General features: G+C 46.8%; 1 protein-coding gene across 1 annotated transcript in view; it reads left to right on the top strand.

Annotated features, from left to right (window-relative positions):
- Positions 1 to 5,500: 5,500 nt before the first annotated feature.
- Positions 5,501 to 19,719, top strand: part of PNPLA1 (patatin like domain 1, omega-hydroxyceramide transacylase) — a 43,153-nt gene continuing 28,934 nt past the window's right edge. Inside the window, exon 1 of the mRNA XM_074332861.2 lies at positions 5,501 to 6,096. Coding sequence (XP_074188962.2) covers positions 5,892 to 6,096 — 205 coding nt within the window. The 5' untranslated portion in view covers positions 5,501 to 5,891. The remainder of the gene's footprint in view (positions 6,097 to 19,719) is intronic.

Below are 19,719 nucleotides of genomic sequence, written 5' to 3'. Positions count from 1 at the left end.
GTAAAATGGAAAAGCCTAGAGCCATGTACCACAACACTGAACGAAAATGGCAAATTATGGAACATAGCAATGCATTCGCTTACATGAAATGTAAACATATTTATAAAACAATACCGTGTATTGTTAATAAAACATATTCATATAACAAAAATATGAAAACATGGAAGGAAAAGATTCTCTCCAATCTAGGACATGGTTTCCCATGGGAGGGAGGGCGGGGGTAAGATTAGGGAAGAGTTCCAGAGAGGTTTCATCTCCATCTGTGATGCTCCATTTCTTTTTCACCTCTATCTGTGATGTTTTATTTCTCTGAAAACCAAACAAATATTTGACCTAGATGTGATGAAATGTTAAGATTTGTTCAATCTGCCTGGTAGGTACATGGATATTTGCTGTTCTAGTTTTGATACTTTACTGTATGTTTGAGCCAAGTCATAATGAGAAGAAGACATGACTTAGGCTGCATGAATGAATTCAAAGTCATATAAAAGGACAACATGAAAGAATGCCAGCCAGCTCTGTCTCCATCTCAGGTGTGTCAAGTTTTCTCCTCTCTCCTTAAGTTTTATTTTTAAAAATTGCCGACTTTTTAGAAAAGGTGTAAACACTTGTATCTCACAAAGGATATACCTATATGTTTATCAAGTATTCAAAAATTACATCACACATCTCAAAAGGCATATTGGAAGCTAGCTGTTCAATTAATTAGCAGAACCCACTATATTTTTCAGGAGGAATAAGGAAGACAAAAATATTATTTTTCTTCTAACAAAACTAATAGTTGTTAAACAAGTTCTAAAAAGTATAATAAAAATTTTCTGAAATTTTTTCAGATTAAATTTTTCAGAATCTTCATGAATCAGAATTATTTCACCTATAATAACAAATTATCTACACCTTAAAGTATTTCTTTTCTTTTTACTAAAAGCAAAGGGCATTTTATTTGTTCTTATCAAGATGATATTTCTACATTTTACTAGAAATATGTAATAGTCCTTGCATTAATCATGAGGTTTTCAGCAGCAAATATCAAATGATCAATGGCTTAAACAATAAAGACATTCAATTATCTGATGTAACAGGAAGGGTACAGATGGTTTGGTGGTTGGTATAGTCACTCCACAATCTCCTCAAGGACCCAGGCTCTTTCTTTCTTTCTCTTCTGGCTAGTAGCCAGCCTCTAAATCGGCCCTTAAAGATCCCCACCTTCTGTTATGCACACCCCTTCCACTTTTTATCAGGATTGTCTGTGTGGCCTCGGCCCTGGTAAATGTGAGAGGGGTGTGAATATGGCAGAAGGGCTGAGGTTGAGTTATAAAAAGACTATGACTTCCATCTTGGGTTCTCTCTCTCTCTCTCTCTCTCTCTCTCTCTCTCTCTCTCTCTTTCTCCCCACCACTCTCTTTCACTCTCTTTTACTCCCTTACTTCTCTTAATCTGGGAAAGGCAAGCTGTCATCTTGTGAGCAGCCCAATGGGGAGGCCCATGTGGCGAGGCACTGAAACTTTCTATCAACAGCCAGTTAAGAACTGATGCCGACCAACAACCATGAGAGTGTGTTTGGAAGTGGATTCTTCCACCGCAGGGACCCTTGAAATGACTGGAATCCTTGTATCAGCTTGACTACTGAGAGGCCCTGGGCCGGGACTACCCAGCTAAGACGTTTCTGGGTTCCTAATCCTCAGAAATTGTGTGAGATAATAAATGTTATAGCAAGGTATTAATTTTTAGGTAATTGGTGACACAGCAATAGATAACTAATACAGGCAGTGTATCTGCTATGTTTCCCCTAATGGGTACAAGAGGGCTGCCATAGCTGCAAACACAGGACAGCATCTCAGGCAGGAAGAAAGGAGGATGGGGAGAAAGGGGCTCTCTTTATGAACCTTTCTTCTTTTACCAAAGGGGAAAATCTTAGAAGTCACTCAGCAGATTTCTCCTTACTTCTCATCAGGCAGAACTGGGTCTCATAATCACCTCTACCTAGCTGCAAGGGATGCTGGGAAATAGAGTATTGGGTCTTTCAGCTGATTTGTAGGGAAGTGGGCTGGAAATGTCAGCTGTGTAGCAACAATAGTATCTGCCAGCACTTCCTGAAGTTTCAGTTTGTCTGGTTGTTTTCCCAGGGCATCATTTTACTTGTTCCTTCATACTCTGTATGCACTGAAAGTAAACTGGAAGTTAGACCTCAGTCAGATTCAGGTTAAATATTATCGGCAAGACTACTCATGGGCAATGCTGTGACCTTCATACACTCTCACATCAAGTAGCAACCAGGATCTTCTCTAAATAAACATTTTATAAGATTTAAGCAGAGGGTGGTGCATATCAATGAAAAGACTAACCCGAAATCCAGATGAGATGTGCCCTAGGAGACTTCATTTACCTTACGCTTATGGAAACTCTGCGTTCTTTTATAAATTCATTTTGGGTTGTCCTGTCGGAATTGTATGTGACAAGCAGTCTCAGTTTCTTGCGTGTGACTTTCTCAGGGGCTGATGATTCACACGAGCAGGGTTAACTTAGTTTGAAACACTTTAGAGGATTGTAAGCTGACTTTAAAAATCAAATGCAGAAATGTTGGAACGTGTTCCTTCCATGATGTCATCCACTTGAAGCTCTTAGGGCTTTAGGTATGATGTCAGGAACAAGGGGAAATGAAATGAATGAACCTTCTCAATTGTTTAATATCAAGGCACAGGACAGGTGAGCCGTGTGGTCCTGTGGTCAGATGTGCAGAGCACTCTGCCAGGGGCAGTGCTTGGTGAACACGTTAACAGCTCCTGTGGGACCTTCTCATCTGCAGTCGTGAATTTCTAGTTCACTTGTTTGCAGAGAAGCTGTGCTGCACCTGCTGTGGTCTCCATTGTCTCCGTCCCCACAGAACTGAAGAATATGTTCTCAGCGAACACTGTGGCCTAATCTGACGGCCAGACCTGAGGAGTGGGGGTGCCAGGGGCCATGTCAGGACAAGGCGCTGTCCTTGAAAAGGTGGGGGCCCCCAGGCTTCTCGAGCCCCCGAAAGCCCTTGTAGAGCAAGGAGGGCTTGCTTCCTGTTTCACTGGGAGCAGTGAGATGACATGGAAGGAGAATACTTGTCCAAGGTTGTCTTCCTTCAACATGACCCTGTGCCCACCTCCAGCTGGTTACCCTTCTCTGCTGCCTCACTGGCAGGGGTCTCTGTCCCCCTCTCTGGAGTCCCTCCCCCAACTGTCCCCTCCCACCCAGCTCCAATGTCTTGCTGTCACCTCAGACTCATCTTAAAGTTAACTCCTCCTCCACCCAGTTTCCCCACCTCAGCAAAAGGCAGCCCCACCCTCCCAGCCTCCAGGCTGAAAATGAGGCATCAGCCATGACTCATCCTGCCCATCCAGATTGGTCCTGAGAGTCTCTGCAGCAGTGGCTTCATTAACCATTAACGTGTCTTCCTTCAGGCACCGCCCTGGCCCAGCCACCTACATCCCTAGGAGGATGCAGCGCTATCCTCCTCCCTCGTCCTCCAGCCCCGGATTCGTTGCCCTTTCAGGATTCTCCTGCTTGACAATCTTCCAGCTCCTCCTGAATGTCAAAAATGGATAAAGATTTCCTCTTCCGACCCCACTTTTCTGTTCCACTCTATCTCCCTGGTCCATCTGTTCCAGAAGCCTTGGTCCTTACTTCCCTTTAATAATAATACACATACCACATGTCAGGCATTTTACAGTCATATCTTTAACCTTTACAACTTCTGTGTGGCATAGGTATTATTGGCCCTTTTATAAATGATGAAAACTGAGGCCTGGAGAGGTTACACAGGTCACATTGCCTGTAAATAGCAGAGCTGGGATTCAACCCATGCCTGTCTGATCCGAAGTCCTTCTCTGGTGTTACTACCCATCACGCCCATGCCCTCCTCTGTAAGCAGCTTGACCTGTGCCTTGCCACAGTACCCCTCCTCTTCTCTACAGCTTCTTGGAATCCCCCAACCCACAGCTCTACCGCGTAGCTTTGCCGATGGTTCCAGCCCACACTGCTCACCCTCCTCTCTCAACTTTTCTGGCAGGAATCGCAGCCCTTCACAATCTGGTACTTAATTATAGACTACCTTGTCTGGTGCTCTGCTTATTTCACATCTGCTTGTCTTGCTCCCAAGAGGCCTGGAAGTGTCTGGGTTACGGGAGAGTGCTGCCACTCACGACAGTGCCCAAGGGCCCCCGACACAGAGCTGGGTGCGCACTCAGTGTAGCTGACCTGATTTCCCACGAAGGAGGCAGGATCTCAGTGCTCCAAATGCTGATTGGACTCCACCCTGGTACACCCCACCCTCCACCCCAGTGGTAAGCCTCAAATCTCTGCATGTATGTGCGTACACACACACATACACATACACACACTTTCTGTTACACACATATTTAATTAAAAGGCCTCTTTTCACAGGGAGGCAATTCTATACCTGGAACTACCAACCCAAGAGACAGAATTCCCTCCTACCTGCATACTGGACATGGCCCTCATTGTGGAATTCCAATATGGATCGGTGAGGCCAGCAGTTGGTGGAGCTCCCTGGGATGGGAGAGGCATTGATATCACATCCTAACAGAGTACAGAGCCGGACTGACCATTGGGCAGGGGGTTTGGCGTCTCAATTGTAACTCTGGTCCTGCCTCCAGATGGTATGAGGTGAACTTGCCACTTGGCTGTGAAGTTCATAGGCTGTGAGGAAGACCCTCCTCTCCAGGGCCACACAGCACAGCTCCCGAGGGGGAGTGACCGGTGCCCTGGGGCTACCCTGGTCTCCGTACACCACCTCCCTCTCCTCTAGGCTCCAAAACATGTCTGCCCTGATCCTGGTGCCCCCACATCTGGTCTCCTAAGCAGTTCATTCTTGGGGTTAAATAGGGCTATCTCAAACCTCTAATTTCACGGTAGGAAGAATATACAACACGAAGCCCTGAACACTTAGAATGATCTAGATTTCAGATGGATTTCTTCCCAAACACATAGGAGATAGCATGAAGGTTTGGTGTTTGGTCAGAGGGCACTTGACTCAGGGTCATTGGGTCAGTGAAGGGCCAGGGAGAAAAGATGGTGAGGATGGAGAGGAGGGGATGGGTGGGGTCCCTGAAGCCACACTTGTCTTCCTTTATAATTGTGCCTGTGGCCAATTGTGCATGTGAACAAACAGGTGAATAAGCAAAGGGAGCTTACGTAAGAGCAAATAAAAACAATGGTGCAACACGCCACCTGGAGAAGGAGCCCAGGGAGGGGTGAAACTGCAGGGCCAGAGGTGGTGGGAGTGTGTCCCCTTCAAAACCCAGAGCCAATGTGCCAGCCCTGCCACTGCAGGGAGGGACACAGCCTCCTGGAGGGAGGCCAGCATTTCATTCCTTTACTGCCAAGGCGCGTCAGGGAGAGAGGCACCCTATGATAACCATCCGCGGAAGTTTTGCAACTCAGTATGTGAAGTCTTCTGAGGGCTGAGCAGTACCTGCATCTTTGGGCCGGGCCCGGCATGGCAGCTGCGTGTGCCCCTAGGTGTACCCAGCATGGGCGGAGGGCTGAGGACTCTGTGCCGAAGATGAGTCTCGCCAAGCAATGAAGCCAGGGGGGCCCTCGCAGGACGAGACGCTGCTCACACATCCGGGAGAACTTCTGCACCTCGTTCTGGGCCTGGGGCCCTTTACCAGCCTTTGGGGCTGCCTCCTGGCAGAGCTCAACAGGCCCAGGCACTGCCTACCTGAGCCAGCTGTGGGTGCCCCAGCTGACCGGGAAGACACGGCCACATTCCAGGCTCCTGGCTGGCAAGGAAGCTTGGCAGCGAGTTCCAACAGGAGGCCGGCGCCAGCTCCAGCAGGCCGTGCTGAGGCTGAGGGGTGACTGCTCCCCACCACGGGAGGCCCCAGGCTGAGGAGATGGAAGAACAGGTGTTCAAGGGGGACCCAGACACCCCTCATTCCATCTCCTTCTCCGGCAGCGGCTTCCTGTCCTTCTACCAGGCAGGGGCCGTGGATGCTCTGCGGGACCTGGCCCCTCGGATGCTGGACACAGCACATCGCTTTGCGGGGACCTCGGCAGGCGCCGTGATTGCAGCCCTGGTCATCTGCGGGATTGAGATGGGTAAGGCCACTGTTCTGGGTTCCCTGGGGAGCCTCTGGGGGCAACTCCCCGAAGTGGAGCCTCAGGATTCCTGGGGGGTGCTTTCGGGAGTAAAGCCAGGCCTTCTGGGCAGCAGGAAAGGATGAGGTGGATCAAATGGGACAGCGGGAGGCTACGCTGTTTGAGGCTGGTGTCTGCCAGGCCTCTGTCTCTGACCTACCAGGTGACTTGGACCCATCACTCCCTGTCCCTTGATGCTCCTCCCTGTGGTGCCCTGTGTCCTGGGGCCTGGGTGAAGGAAAGGCAGGATCCCCCTCAAACATCCTGGTCTCGGAAGTTACACCATGACACAGTCAGACACGGGGTTGAAATGTTCTGCCTGGGCCTTGTCCAAAATGCAGATATCCTTGGCAAGGTCAGTACTTCCTGTCTTTGTCACCTTGGTGGGGATAGATTTGTCAGACCCACTTTCAGATGGCTGGAGAGGTGAAAGCCAGCGGGAGGGGAGGAAGCTGGGAAGGACATGGACTCTCTCGTGTCACCTTCTGCCTTGCTAGTCCAGGGGCCCCGGAGAGAAGGATGGGGCCACACTGTGGACCCAGGGGGCAGATGCATTCCTAGCAGCCCCAGACAGCAGGCCTAGGCCTGGTCCCAGAGACGCCCAACATCCACACGGGCTGCCTGGGCTCATTGGTTCACTTAGTGTGCTGCTGTTCTGTGCCAGGCCCTGCTCCAGGCACTGAGGACAAAGCCCTGTCCTCAGGGAGCAGACATTCTAGGGGCAGGAGCCACTTAACAAACATCAAACCAGTAACCTTCCGATTTCACATCGGGAAGTAAGATCTATGAATGAAATTACTGCAGAAGAGGGTCAGAGAATAAAGCGGGGGATATTCTAGAAAGGGTGGCCAGGAAAGCCCTTCTGCAGGAGCTGACATCCAAGCAGAGATCTGAGTGAGGTGAGAGAAAAGGACATTTGCACGCTCTGATTCCACTCCGAGAGAGGTGGGGGCCCAGACAGGCTATGAGGGAGGAAGTGGGTGGGGGGGGGGGGGCTGAGAGCACACACTCCACTTGGGGCTGATCCCAGCTCTGCCATTTCACAGTACAGACTTGGGTGAATTACTGAAGGCTCTGTGCCTCAGTTTCTGCATCTGTAAAGTGGAGATTCTACTAGCACCTAATTCTTAGGTAGAAACAAGGAGGCTTTTGTAGATCTAGGCCACTGATGAGCACAGCGGGAGGCTGGGCGGTGAGGGAGGTGAGAAGCACTGGATTCAGGATGTACTTTGAAGGGAGAGCCTAGGAGACTTGCTGAAGGGCCAGCTGCAGTGTGCGAGGAAGGGGTGCCTGGGGCACTTTCCTGCCTGGGGACCGGGGCCTGTGTGCTGGTGGGAGATCTTTTTCTTTGTTGTAAAGGATAATAGTAATGCCCGTGCACTAAGTACCTCTGGTTTGCAAGATAATTTTTCTTTTCAACAAACAAATTCTTTCTCACTGTACAAAATACAAGCAATGCAAAAGTATATTGAGTAAAAAACCTCTCCGCTGACCCCCCCAGCCCCCTCGTCCCCAATCCTACTCTCCCTTCTGTCACCAGGGCTAAGGGCTCTCCTTGGATCCTTCTAGGTCTTTTGTTATGCACAGAGTTCCCTGTGAATGTGGCAGTTGATGCTTCAGTCACCCAACGGACCCTAGGACAGGCCTCCAGAATGGGTTGGGGGGACAGCCCCCATCCTTCGTTGTGGGCTTCCAGGATTCCTGCTTGTGGAGACCCTGCCTCTGGGATTCTCTCCCTTTCTGGATGCAGGTCACTCACCTGCTCCACTGCCCCCACCCTCCTCACATCTTTATTTCAACTTCTTAAAATAACTACCTGAGAGAGTCAGTGGTGTCTTCATTCTTGGGCGTTCAAGGGCTTTTCAGAATTAACTCGACTCAATGAATACTGCCCAAACCTACGTGGCCAGGCTGATGGGCATGGACAGCAGGAGAGAGGAACTAAAACTCGTGAAAGGGACACTTAATTGTGGGTGTGACTACGGACTGGATTGTGTGATTAAAGGAGAGACGTTCGGGTGGGGGGTGAGATGTGTGTGGGACCCCCTCTTTTCACTCAGCAGCCAGTCTGTGAGACGTCCCCATGTCACTCCAGGCTACTTCATTCATTTTAACTGCCATGTAATTTACTATAAACTAGTGCTTCCCTTTATGTCAGGCACCGTTCTAAGTCTTTGGGGTGCGAGCTCATTCAGTCCGCACAACAACCCTCTGAGGTGAAAACTATTATTATCTCCATTTTATAGAGGAGGAAACTGAGTCACAGAAAGCTTAAACAATTTTGTCGAAGGTCGTACAAACAGTTCTCGGTAAAGCTGGGATTTGAACCAAGTCTGGGCAGAGTCTACACACTCACCCTTTAAATCATTCTGCTTCTTGAAAAAGGAGTGTCGGGGTGTAGATGCCGGTTGTATAAATGGTGGGGTCAGGGAGATCTCTCTGAGAAGGTGGGGTTTGCACACAGACCTATATAGGAAGTAAGGGAGGGAGCCACGAGAATACGGGGACACCATTCTACACCGAGGGACAAGTGACTTATGGTACGTCCCATCATCAGTTAGAAGCAGAACAAGAACCAGGACTCAGTCTCCTGACATTATTCAAGGCTTTTTACCTCTTTCAGCATATATTCCATTAAGACTATACAGAGGATGCCAAAAAATGTCTACACATTTTAAGAAAGGAAAACTGTATTAAAATTGTAATACTCAGTATATACCGATAACAAAAGATGACTACAAGTCATGTCTGACGTCTGCAGTTACAAGAGGTGCTCAAAGTGGTTACCATCAGCGCCCAGACACTTCTGATTACGGGGAACTACTGCTTGAGCAGCACTGACCAAGGTGTCCACTTGTCTACATTTTTTTGGCACCCCCGGTATAAATCACGGTTCATTTAGCCATTCCGTCAATGGACACGGCCAAGTTTTTGTCGTTATAAATAACACTGCAATGGGCATCCTTGTCTGTCTGCTATGTCCACATGGAACGTTTCCCTTGGGCAGGCATCACGTTAACTATACCAGGCTTGGCTTAATGACTCTCCAAAGTAGTTGTGCCAATTTAACCATGAATTTCCCCACAATGTCATCAACCCCTGGTACTGTCCTACTGTACAGTTTTAATTCAATCTAGTTTTAATTTAATCTGCATATCCTAATTACTAGTGACGTTAAGCATCTCTATGCATTATACATTGACCATTTGTGTTTCCTCTACTATAATGTGCCTGCTCAGGACCTTTTCCCATTTTTCTAATTTAATTTGTAGATGGTCTTTCTGTAGTTTGTACACTAATCGTCTGTCAGTTACAGACATCGCAGCTGTCTTATTTCACTCCATGGCTTGTCCTTTCATTTTGTTTATGATGTCTCCTGTCATTCAGAAAATTTCAATTTTAATGAGTCAATTGTATCAATCTTTCCTCTTACAATTTCTGTTTTTTAATATTTTTACTTTGTTACAATGATTTCTTCTATATTTCTTTTTTTCAAAAGTTTTAAAATTTTGTTCTTTCAGATTTAGGTTAATCTACCTGGAATTTATTTTACGGCTAGTTTGAGGTAGAAACATAGGTTTTTAATGATTTTGCCATGTGCTAACCAATTATCTCACATCATTTATAGGCAGCTCTTTCCACACTTGTTTGAAATGCTGCCTCTGGCTTATTCAAGTTCCTGGATTCTCAAGAGTCTGTCCCGGGAATCTTTCTTCTCTTCCATTGGCTAATTTTTCTACTTCTGCACCACATCGCGCTGTTTTAATCACTAGAGCCTTATAATAAGGGGCACATCATATAACGCAATCCTTCTCCTGTTCCAATTTCTTCTTCGAATATTTCCTCTGTTATTCTTGACCCTTGTTTCCCCCATGTGAAAAGCTCTGTTGGGATTTTGGTTGAAATGACATCTTTCCATTTATTAACAGTGTCTATCGTTCTATTTCTTCTGGACATTTTTGTCCTTCAATAAAGATTTTGTATGTGTTTTATAGATATATTAGTTTTTGTTGCTATGGAGAATGGGATCTTTTTTCTATGGCATTTTCTAAGCTAATTGATTATTGCTGACATAAAGGTATGTTGACGTTTTTGGCATATTAATTTTGTTTTGAGCAAGCTTGTCGACCCTTCTTAATAGTTCTAAAAGTTTGTTGGTAGATTAACTCATATTTTCTGTGTAAACAATCACACTATCTGCTTATAACCAGAGGTTTTTCTCTTTTTTAAAAATTCTTCAACACATGGCCCCCAGGGCTTTTCTCATTTCCAGCCTTGGGTTTCTATCCTGAGAGTGTGTGTTTTGTTCCTGTGAAAGCTGAGGCAGCAGTGGATTCATCTTCTAGAGATGGGTGGCTAGCTCTGTGATAGGGCCAATTTGGGGGCATATAAACATGTTTGTAAAAGCACTTAACACAGTGCCTGCTTTTTATTAGAAATGCAGTAAACATTTGTTCATTCATTCATTCCTCTGAGAAGAGATGGTCTCCATGACAACCAGTGGGTGATTCAGGATTTCCAATCTGGTCAGAAGTGGGGCTGGGAACTTGCCTCAAATCTTCACTTGCATATATATTGAAAAATAAATTTTTTTCTTATCATAGAAAGAGGATTTGGCGGACTTAAAACCCCACCCCACTTATACTACTACTTTGGCACCTTTCTCCCTATAAAAATTGCATCACAAGCCAATCCTTCCTTCCTTCCTTCCTTCCTTCCTTCCTTCCTTCCTTCCTTCATTCATTCATTCAACAAGGGTTTGTTGAGCATGCACAAGCCTCTGCAGAGGATAGAGATATAATACAGAATGACACTCTGTCCTTGCCCTCAAGGAGCTTACAGTCAACTCAAACTCAAAGGCATCCACCAGGTAATCATAATACAAGGAAGTTCCAACTGGATGTTAGAAAATTAAAATGCACAGGAGTGCAAAGGGAGGGACAAACGCCTCCAGTCGTGGAAGGTCTCATGGAAGGGGCATTTGAGCTAGTGCTTGAAAGGTGAGTAGAAGTTTGACAGGTAGGAACAGGTTGGGCAGGAGCCTCGGCTTCTAGCGAGGACTTGGCATGACAACAAATATAGTCACGCAGTGGGGATGTGATGCCATCCGGGGGCAGTGAAGTGTGCAGGCTGACTGGTGTCCGGGCTTAATGTCAGTGCCTGAGAGGCGGCTTCTGGCTCAGCAAGAGTTGTCCAACATGGAAGGGGCCGTTCCGGAGAAGGGGAGCAGCTGCCCCCCGTGCCTGGTCACTGCTCTAATGGGTCCTTTTCATTTAGTGTGGTGAGTAAAAGGCCCTAGAAACCTGAGGTCTCCAGGTTCCTGGACTGAAACCCACAGTGAGAAGTATTTTTAAGCAAGTTTTTTTAAAAAGTTTATTGGGGAACAGTGTGTTTTTCCAGGACCCATCAGCTCCAAGTCAAGTCGTTGTTTTCAATCTAGTTGTGGAGGGCGCAGCTCACAGTGGCCCATGTGGGAATCAAACCGGCGACCCTGGTGCTATGAGGGCTGCACTCTAACCAACTGAACCAACTGGCCGCCTGAGAAGTATTTTTTTATATTGTGACCCAGTGTTAACATAAATCTAAAAGAAAAGTTTCATGATAGACTGACTATTTACTATCCTCTCTGCCGTAGTTTTGATATGCTAGACTGGTCTATAAAAAACAGAAATCTTCATTAAATCAATGATCCTCAATCTCGGCTGCACATTCAAATCACTCGGGGACCTTTTAAAATGTTCATTGCCTATGCTTCTTCCAAACAAATTAAATCAGGATCTCTGGAGGTGGAATCCGGGCACTCAGGGGATTCCAACGTGTGCCCATGGTTGAGACCCAGTGTGCTTTGTAACACTAAGATGTAGTATCTCCCAAAGATGACCAGGCAGTGGAAATGGGTCAGGCATTTCACATGGAAACCTGTAAAATGCCCATCACAGTCCTGGATTAACAAAAATTCTGTGTCTGATTAATAATTAGTTTTCTATGAAGGCCTCTGGCTGGGCCATAAGTGAGTAAGACTAAACTCGGTTAAAGGGCTGGCCTACCTCCTTCCCTTAGCCGATCCCCACACCCAATCCATTTTTCAGAGAAGTGGTAGAAACCCTTGGCCCAAAGCCCCTCCTGGCTCTTTTTTTATGTTCTCTCCCACCCCTTTTTCGTTAATTTTCAAAACAGCTTTATTGCGATATAATTTACATATCATACAATTCACCCATTTAAAGTGTACAATTCAGTGGCTTTTAATATATTCGCAGTTGTCCACCCAACATGACAATCAATTATAGAACATTTTAATTATCTCCAAAAAGAAACCCCGTACTCCTTAGCTGTCACCCCTCAATTCCTCCATGCGCCCAAATGCCTGGCAGCCACTCATCTACTTTCTGTCTCTATAGCTGTGCCTATTTTGGACATTTAATATAAACAGAATCATACAATATGTGGTCTTTCGTGTCTGGCTTCAAGATTCATCCATCTTGTAGCACATGTCAGTATTGATTCCTTTTTATCGTCAAATAATATTCCATATGTAGAATAAACCACATATGGAATAAACCACAGTTTATTTATCCATGCATCAGGTGATATACATTTGGGTTGTTTTTACTTTGGGCTATTATGAATAACGCTGCTATGAACACTTATGCAGTTTAAAATTGTTAATAAGTTATTAATGGGAAAATTTCAAACATATTGGAAAGAACAATATGATGAACCCCCATGAACCCATCATCTAACTGCAACCATTATCAGCACTTACCAGCTGGGTTTCATCTACACACCCCTTACCCTGCTTTGTTTTGTTTTTTATATTTTTTATCTGGAAACAACTTTAAACTCAGAAAGCTGCATGTAGGCTCACCCAGCTTTCCTCCTGTGGGAGCGTTTCAGAGCATGTGTCTCTCTGCATATAAGGACTGTGAGTCTGAGGAGAAGCCCAGGGGAGCGAGGCTGGTTGATCTCCTCACAGCACAGCCACCCGCTCCAGTGGGTGGTCCCCTGCTGGGTCAGGGGAGGGATGGAAGGACTGAGCTAACTCTCAGCTGAGCTCACCTGGTGATTTTGTTTTGAGCTCGAACAGTAATTGTTTTCCAGCACATCTCACTCTGCCTTCTCAACAATGCCAGCCTCAACCTCCCCCGACAAACACACAAATCTCTCAATGAAATATGAAAAAAGGGTGGGGCGTACGATTAGGGCTGACATTGGGAGCTTTTCTCTCACGGTGTCTCAGGATGTGTCCTATCTCTGTGCCTTTGTTCAAGCTGTCCCCACTCCCAGGGATGCCATCTCCTTTCTTCTCTCCCTCTGCTACGTCTCCCCATCCCCCAAGGCCGTCACCTCCTCTGACAGTCTCTCCTGATTCCCATCAGGCCCTAAATCCTTGGTGCTCCCACAGCCACCTGGCTCTAAAATAGCACTTGCCTCAGAGACCAGAATCCCCTGGGAAAGAATACTGACTAGAAAGCAGGCTTTCTGGATTCTGAGAACAAAGGTTACATAAGTGCCCTGCAGTCAGATTATGAGCCTAACGCATTTTTCTTATATGGTCTTTCAGTGGGGTTTAGTAAGGAAGAAGCTGGGGTTCAGACCAAAGCTGGTCTGACCCTGAAGTCCAAACTCTCTCCACCCCTCGCTTCCCTCTGGTCCCAGGAATGTACTCAGCAGTGAGTGACTTGAACAAGCCACCCTGAGCCTCAGCTCAGCTACTGTAAAATGTGAGAAAACAATGCCGTCCTCCCTGTCCCTGTGGCTGCCCCTGGGAACCAGCAGTGGTCCCTACACATAAATTGTGCAAACTAAGGGATTGATACTGTAGTTGCATTGGCTAGGACAGCAGAAGCTTCAACAAGACATAAAAGCATTGCTTGCTCATGTGATTTTTATGCTCCAGGCCTGCAAAGTTGGCATGGTGGCTCCACAGAATAAGGTCCCAGGTTCCTTCCATCATGTTGCTCATGGTCCAAGGGGGCTCCCTGCCATGTCTACATTCCAGCTAGTCGGCAAAGGGTAGGGGGAGGTCACGCCTCTTCCCTTTAAGGGCAGGCCTTGGCGGTGACACACATCACATCACCTTACATATCATGGATCAGGACTTAGTCACATGGCCACACCTGACTGCAGGGGAGTCTGGAAATATAAGTTATTTTGGGAGGCCATGTGTCCACCTAGAAATTGGAGGTTCAATTACTAAGGAAGAAGGAAAGAATGGATACTGGGAAAAACTAGCAGTCTCTGCCACAATAACAATAATTGCTGATAGGATGGTGATGGACAGACTCTGTCTCTGCCTAGGACCAAACCATGACTCCATAACCACAAGGTCAAGTCCAGTCTGTGGCTGGAAAAGGGCTCAGCACTGAACCACTGGCAGGCTGCCCACCTGGCAGCTGGGGGCATGAGTGTCTCAGTCCTTCTGGGAAGCCTGGGCAGTGCGTCAGCACCCATTGCATCCCCTACCTAGAATGACGTTCTCTTCTTCTCTCCAGAGATATCACCGCCTCCCAAGAACTCTCCCATTTTGTGCCACTGCATGCTCTTTCCATGACCCCCAGTTTGCCCACAGAATCTACTCACCTGTTCTAGCACTTGATGGCATGCTGTCTTAATTGTCTCAGATGTCGTTTCTCATTTCATCAACGAGATTGATTGAGCAATCTGAGATCTTATGCATCCCATGCTCCCACAAATTGCTCCTCAAAATAAGAGCGGCTCAATAAACTCCTGACAATTGCTGGATGTTGGCAGGCATGCCACTAACTGTCTTTGCAATGTCTATTTTGTGGTTTACCTGGCTCTTAGATAATTATCTACAGTTATGGCTATGACATAATACTAGAATGTCACAGAAGGAAGGTCAGTGTGTTCAACGCCTTCATTTTAAAAGTGATTGTATTTAGACTTTGGGAGAGGAAGTGACTAGTTGGTGGTGGACCTCACTTTGGCTGGTAGTTTCCAAACTGTGTTCTGAGGAGCCCCAGGGTTCCACATGGCAGGGAGAGGCAGGAGCGAGGGAGCAGGGAGAGGACACGCTGAAGTGCTGGGGCCGACAAGTGTAGCCCTGCTATTGTCCATCTTTCACATGGTGGTTCTTTCTAACGTTTTATTTAAAGTACACCAGTGATGATGATGATGATGATTTTAATTTGAAAGCCACCCTTTGAGCCTAATGCCCTCAATGTGCAGACAAAGAAGTTGAGGACCAGACTCTGGCTGAATTACAATGGTAAAACAGACCATTCACCAGTTCATTTATTCTAAGTCCTGGGGATCCAGCAATGAACAAGACAGTTGTCTGCCCTCATGGAGCTGACCTTCTCTTGGTGAAATCAAGCTGTAAATAACCAAACATGTAGAAAAGTGTCAGCATGCACACTCAGTGGAGAAAACAAAGCGGGCGAAGGGCATGGTGACTGACTAAAGAGTGACGTTTCAGGCTGGTCAGGGGAGGCCTCTCTGAGATGGAAGGAAGGGAAGGAGAGCCACGTGTGTTCCAAGCTGGAGATCAGCAGGTGCAACAGCCCTGCGGCATAAACGTGCTTGCAATCTCTGAATGGAAGGCAGCTGTCCTGGACAGGACATGGGCTTCCAAAGGACCTTGCAAAGCACATGAGAGGACCTGGGAGCAGTGGGGGCCCCACTCCACAAAGATGGGCATACAGGACCAAGCACAACTCCTCCCAAGGAGAAACAAGACTCCATTGGAGTTTTGGTCTGCCTCGCACACCTGGTCCAGCGCTGCCGCCAGCAGTTCCTGCCCTCCCAGTGACAGAGGCTTCCTGGGGCCCTGGAACCGAGGGCAGCTGAAGGCATTGTTATCACTGGCACGTGGCTCAGGTGTGTTCCGGGCAGTGGGCCCACTGGGGACTCAGGAGCCAGCGCTGGGAGGACAAGACTACGTCTGTGAGAACCTTGGCTCTGGCAACGCCTTTCCTCGGCCACCCGCATGCCTGTCTTTGTCACTCAGTCAAGGAATAAGACCCCAGGGTTGGTGGCGAGTGCAGCTCCTCAGGACAGGGCTGGAGATCCACAGGTATGACATCCTGGTGGTGCAAATGTGTCTGCAATCTCAGAAAGGAAGGCAGCTGTCCTGGACAGGAAATGGGCTCTGCCACTAACCGCTATAGGTCCTTGATCAGCCGGTGACCTACCTCAGCCTCTGTTTTCCCATTTGTAACGTGGGGTGGGAACACAGCTCCTGGATACTACGGCGAGGAACAAAAGAAGTCACAACAAAAGAAGTGCCTGGCAAGTTTTAGTCAGTCACAAAGGAACTCTTTGATGAATGAATGTTGACTGAATGGAAGAGTAAGTGAAAAGCAAATTATCTTGAAATAGAAAAGCATAGGTAAAGCAGCATTTTTCAAACGTAGGAAGAATGTCCTAGGTAACTTACTAAACATTAAAAGAAAGAGCACTGGACTCCAACCTGGTCTGATTAATATTTTAAATACTGTAATTGTGGTCTCATCTGTTCAAGGGATTTGGTTTTTCTATGGGAATTCTGTGTGGCCTGGGTGGAGGAAGGACCCGTCTGAGCTGGTTTGCAGTGGTCCTGGCTGGGCACCCAGGTTAACCACCAACTCAGGACCAATTTTCATGGTAATTATCCTGTAGGTTTTGTCAATCCAAGCTCTACACCACACGTAATGCAGACTTGGAGGTTTTATGGGAAACTGTGTTTTTTTCCTCCTAGAGCCTTGGGCTGAAACAAGCCACTGGCACCTTTCATCGGGTCAGCAGTTGTTGGGGGTTCCTGGCTTTAAGCAGGGGTCTCTGTTCAAGTCCCCCACACACAGCCCAGGGCCGCAGCCCCTGTCCCTGCCAGTTGCTGGTCTGATAACCACATCATCAGCTTTCTCTTTCATGACACTGGCTTTCAGTTCCTTCATTTCTTCTCTTTCTTCTTGTGAATTCAACCACATCTCACAATTTTATTCTATATCAGGCTTTTAGTCGTTGTTGTTGTTCCTAAAGTGGAAGGGTTCCTTTTTTCAGCTATACTGCTGGAGCTAGAAGTCTCTCCAACGTTCTTTAAGACATGAATGAAAACCTCCATTTTTCCCTGTCGCAGGTGCATGTGTGTGTGCGTGTGCGTGTGCGTGGGTGTGTGTGTGTGTCTGTGTGTGTTGCTCAGATGAAACCTGGAGGTCAGTCCTGGTTGCTGGGTGCATTTTCAGAATCAAACTGTCTTCATCAAAAATCATTCCCGGAGTTATTTATCTGCCTGCGATGGCAACATTTTCTGTAAAAAGGTACCCTGTCCTCATTCACATCTTAGCGTCATGTTAATCGTAGCTATTTCTCACGCACTCGCAATGTGCCAGACCCTGTGCTCAAATCCTTGCAAGACTCATTTACTTGAATCCTCTCACAACCCTGTCAAGTAGCTACTATATTTATACCCAAGGAGGAAACAGCAATTAAGAGACATTAGATAATTTTCTCAGGTTTATACAACAGAGCCAAGCCTGGGATCTCTTAATTTCTACATTTTACATCCTCTTTCATCATGATTTCAGAAGTTGCTTTGCAAGCAACACAACAGCTTTCCTGCCAAACTCCATGGGCCAAGCTATCATTTGCATGCACATTGGTTAAGAAAGTGAGATCAAATGACATGCTATATGCAAAAAAGACTTTTTTATAACACACTATAGAAATGATGTCACCCTGTAGTTATAACTCCCCCCACCACGTTAGAATCAATATCTTTCAAGTCACTCAAACTTGTATTTTATATGTGTAACCTCTCCAGCCAAATGGATCAAGATTTATTTTCCCCAAACAGTCCTTTGGGCTCATAAGTGGAAAGGACTTGAATGGAAACTCTGGTAAAACTGTAAGTGTGTTGGTTACACAACAGAAACATCTGACTAGCTATTTGGAAAGCAACCCACGCAGGTGACATACGTCATCCATTCCCACAACAACAGCAGGCATTAACTGAGCCCCTGCTGAGTGGCAGGCACTGTGTGTCTAACAGCCTTGGTTAATCGGTGTTGTTTTCCTGTAATAGTGATAAACTTGTTATTCACTACTGTCAGATTTAGAGAAAGGGTGCTGATAGCACATGTGGTTCCATATATCCCTCACCCAGCTTCCCCTAGTGTTAACCTCTTACATAACCATGGGACATTTGTCAACACACAGCCATCAACATTGGTACACTACTATTAACTCCAGATTTCACCAGTTTTTCTACTATTGTCCTTTCTCTGTCCCAGAATCCAATCCAGGATCCTGCACCGTATTGGGTAGATCCATTTTTAAACCAGCTCACTCAGAGAGCATTAAAATAGTGTTGTTTTCTTTGTTTCATGTTGGCATCAAGTTCAGCAAAGATAGTTGCACTCCATTTCCAATTCTACAGGGAAAACAGGCAAACAAACAATAAACAAACCTCTGGACCAGTCTGACTCCCGTTCAAGTTAGGAGTTGACCCATGGATCCTGAGGGTAACCCAACTCTGTTGTGACGACACCGCCACATAAGAGCGAATCTCTTTCTCAGCCCTAATTCAGGGTCTTGAGTCCATCGATGTGGGGACAAGAGTTAGGACCAGGCTTGACAGAGCAGACTGCTCAGTGGTTTGCCCCATCACAACCCCAAATCCAGCTGAGTCACTGAAGAATTCCACCTTCCTGACCACTAGTCAGAAAGATTCCTATCAGCTCAGTAGAGAAGATACTCTTTGATCTCAGTCTTCAGTCCTTCCTTCCTTCCTTCCTTTTTCTTCTTTACCATTCATTATTTATTTATTCAGAAAGCATTTATTAATTCTCTACAGAGAGTGTTCCAGGGGCTGAATTAATGCTGGGGGTACAATGCGGAACAAAATAGAAATAGTGCCTGCTTATGGAACATTAGATAATGAACGTATTCCTTCTTGCATACCTACTAAGTGTTCAACACTGAGCTAGGCAATAATGGGGGAGAAGGGTGTTCTTGACATAGACCGCGTCCTCGGGAATGCAGTTAGCCAGAGAGATAGGACCGGCCGCTCAGACAGCCTGAGATAACTGGTGCAGACAGTAAGCGGGGGGGCGGGGGGGGGCTAACAGTGGGGGTGATCAGGGAAGGTGGGAAGGAGAAGGCCCAGATCTTAAGCTGGGCTTTAGGGTGAGGTCTGCATAGATGGTTAAGAAAAAAAAGTGTGTGTAGAATGGAGAGAAAAGCAGGATTGTGCACTTTGTGTGAGAGGAGAGAAGAGACAGGCCTGGCCTGAGAAGGGGCTTTGGGTCAGTGGGTAGAGGAGCATACTTTTGAAGACGTGCTTTGGGTTCTGTTGCTCGAAAGAGAGTCTCCCAGGGACATCTGAGCCCTTATAAGACGTGCCTAAACTAAATCCTAGAAAGGCAGGTGTGGGGACAGAGCCAGGAGTGCAGTTTCCAGGTTCTTGGCCTCATGTGGAAAGGTGCTGGCTCAGGTAGTAAATGGTCATCAACTGTGATTGGATGGCCATCAGCTGTGGCTAGTTGGCCGTCAGCTGTAACCAGTGAGCCATTGGCCACTAATATAATTGCTGTGGCTATGCTGGCAGAAAATGGGGGCTAGCAAGATGGTGGCTGAGCTAGCAAA

This window comes from Rhinolophus sinicus, chromosome 2 (assembly GCF_057876585.1).
Source record: "Rhinolophus sinicus isolate RSI-liver-muscle chromosome 2, RSI-T2T, whole genome shotgun sequence".
Classification (NCBI taxonomy): Eukaryota; Metazoa; Chordata; class Mammalia; order Chiroptera; family Rhinolophidae; genus Rhinolophus; species Rhinolophus sinicus.
Note: the sequence above shows the minus strand (reverse complement) of the source record. Positions and strands in the feature narration are given on the sequence as shown.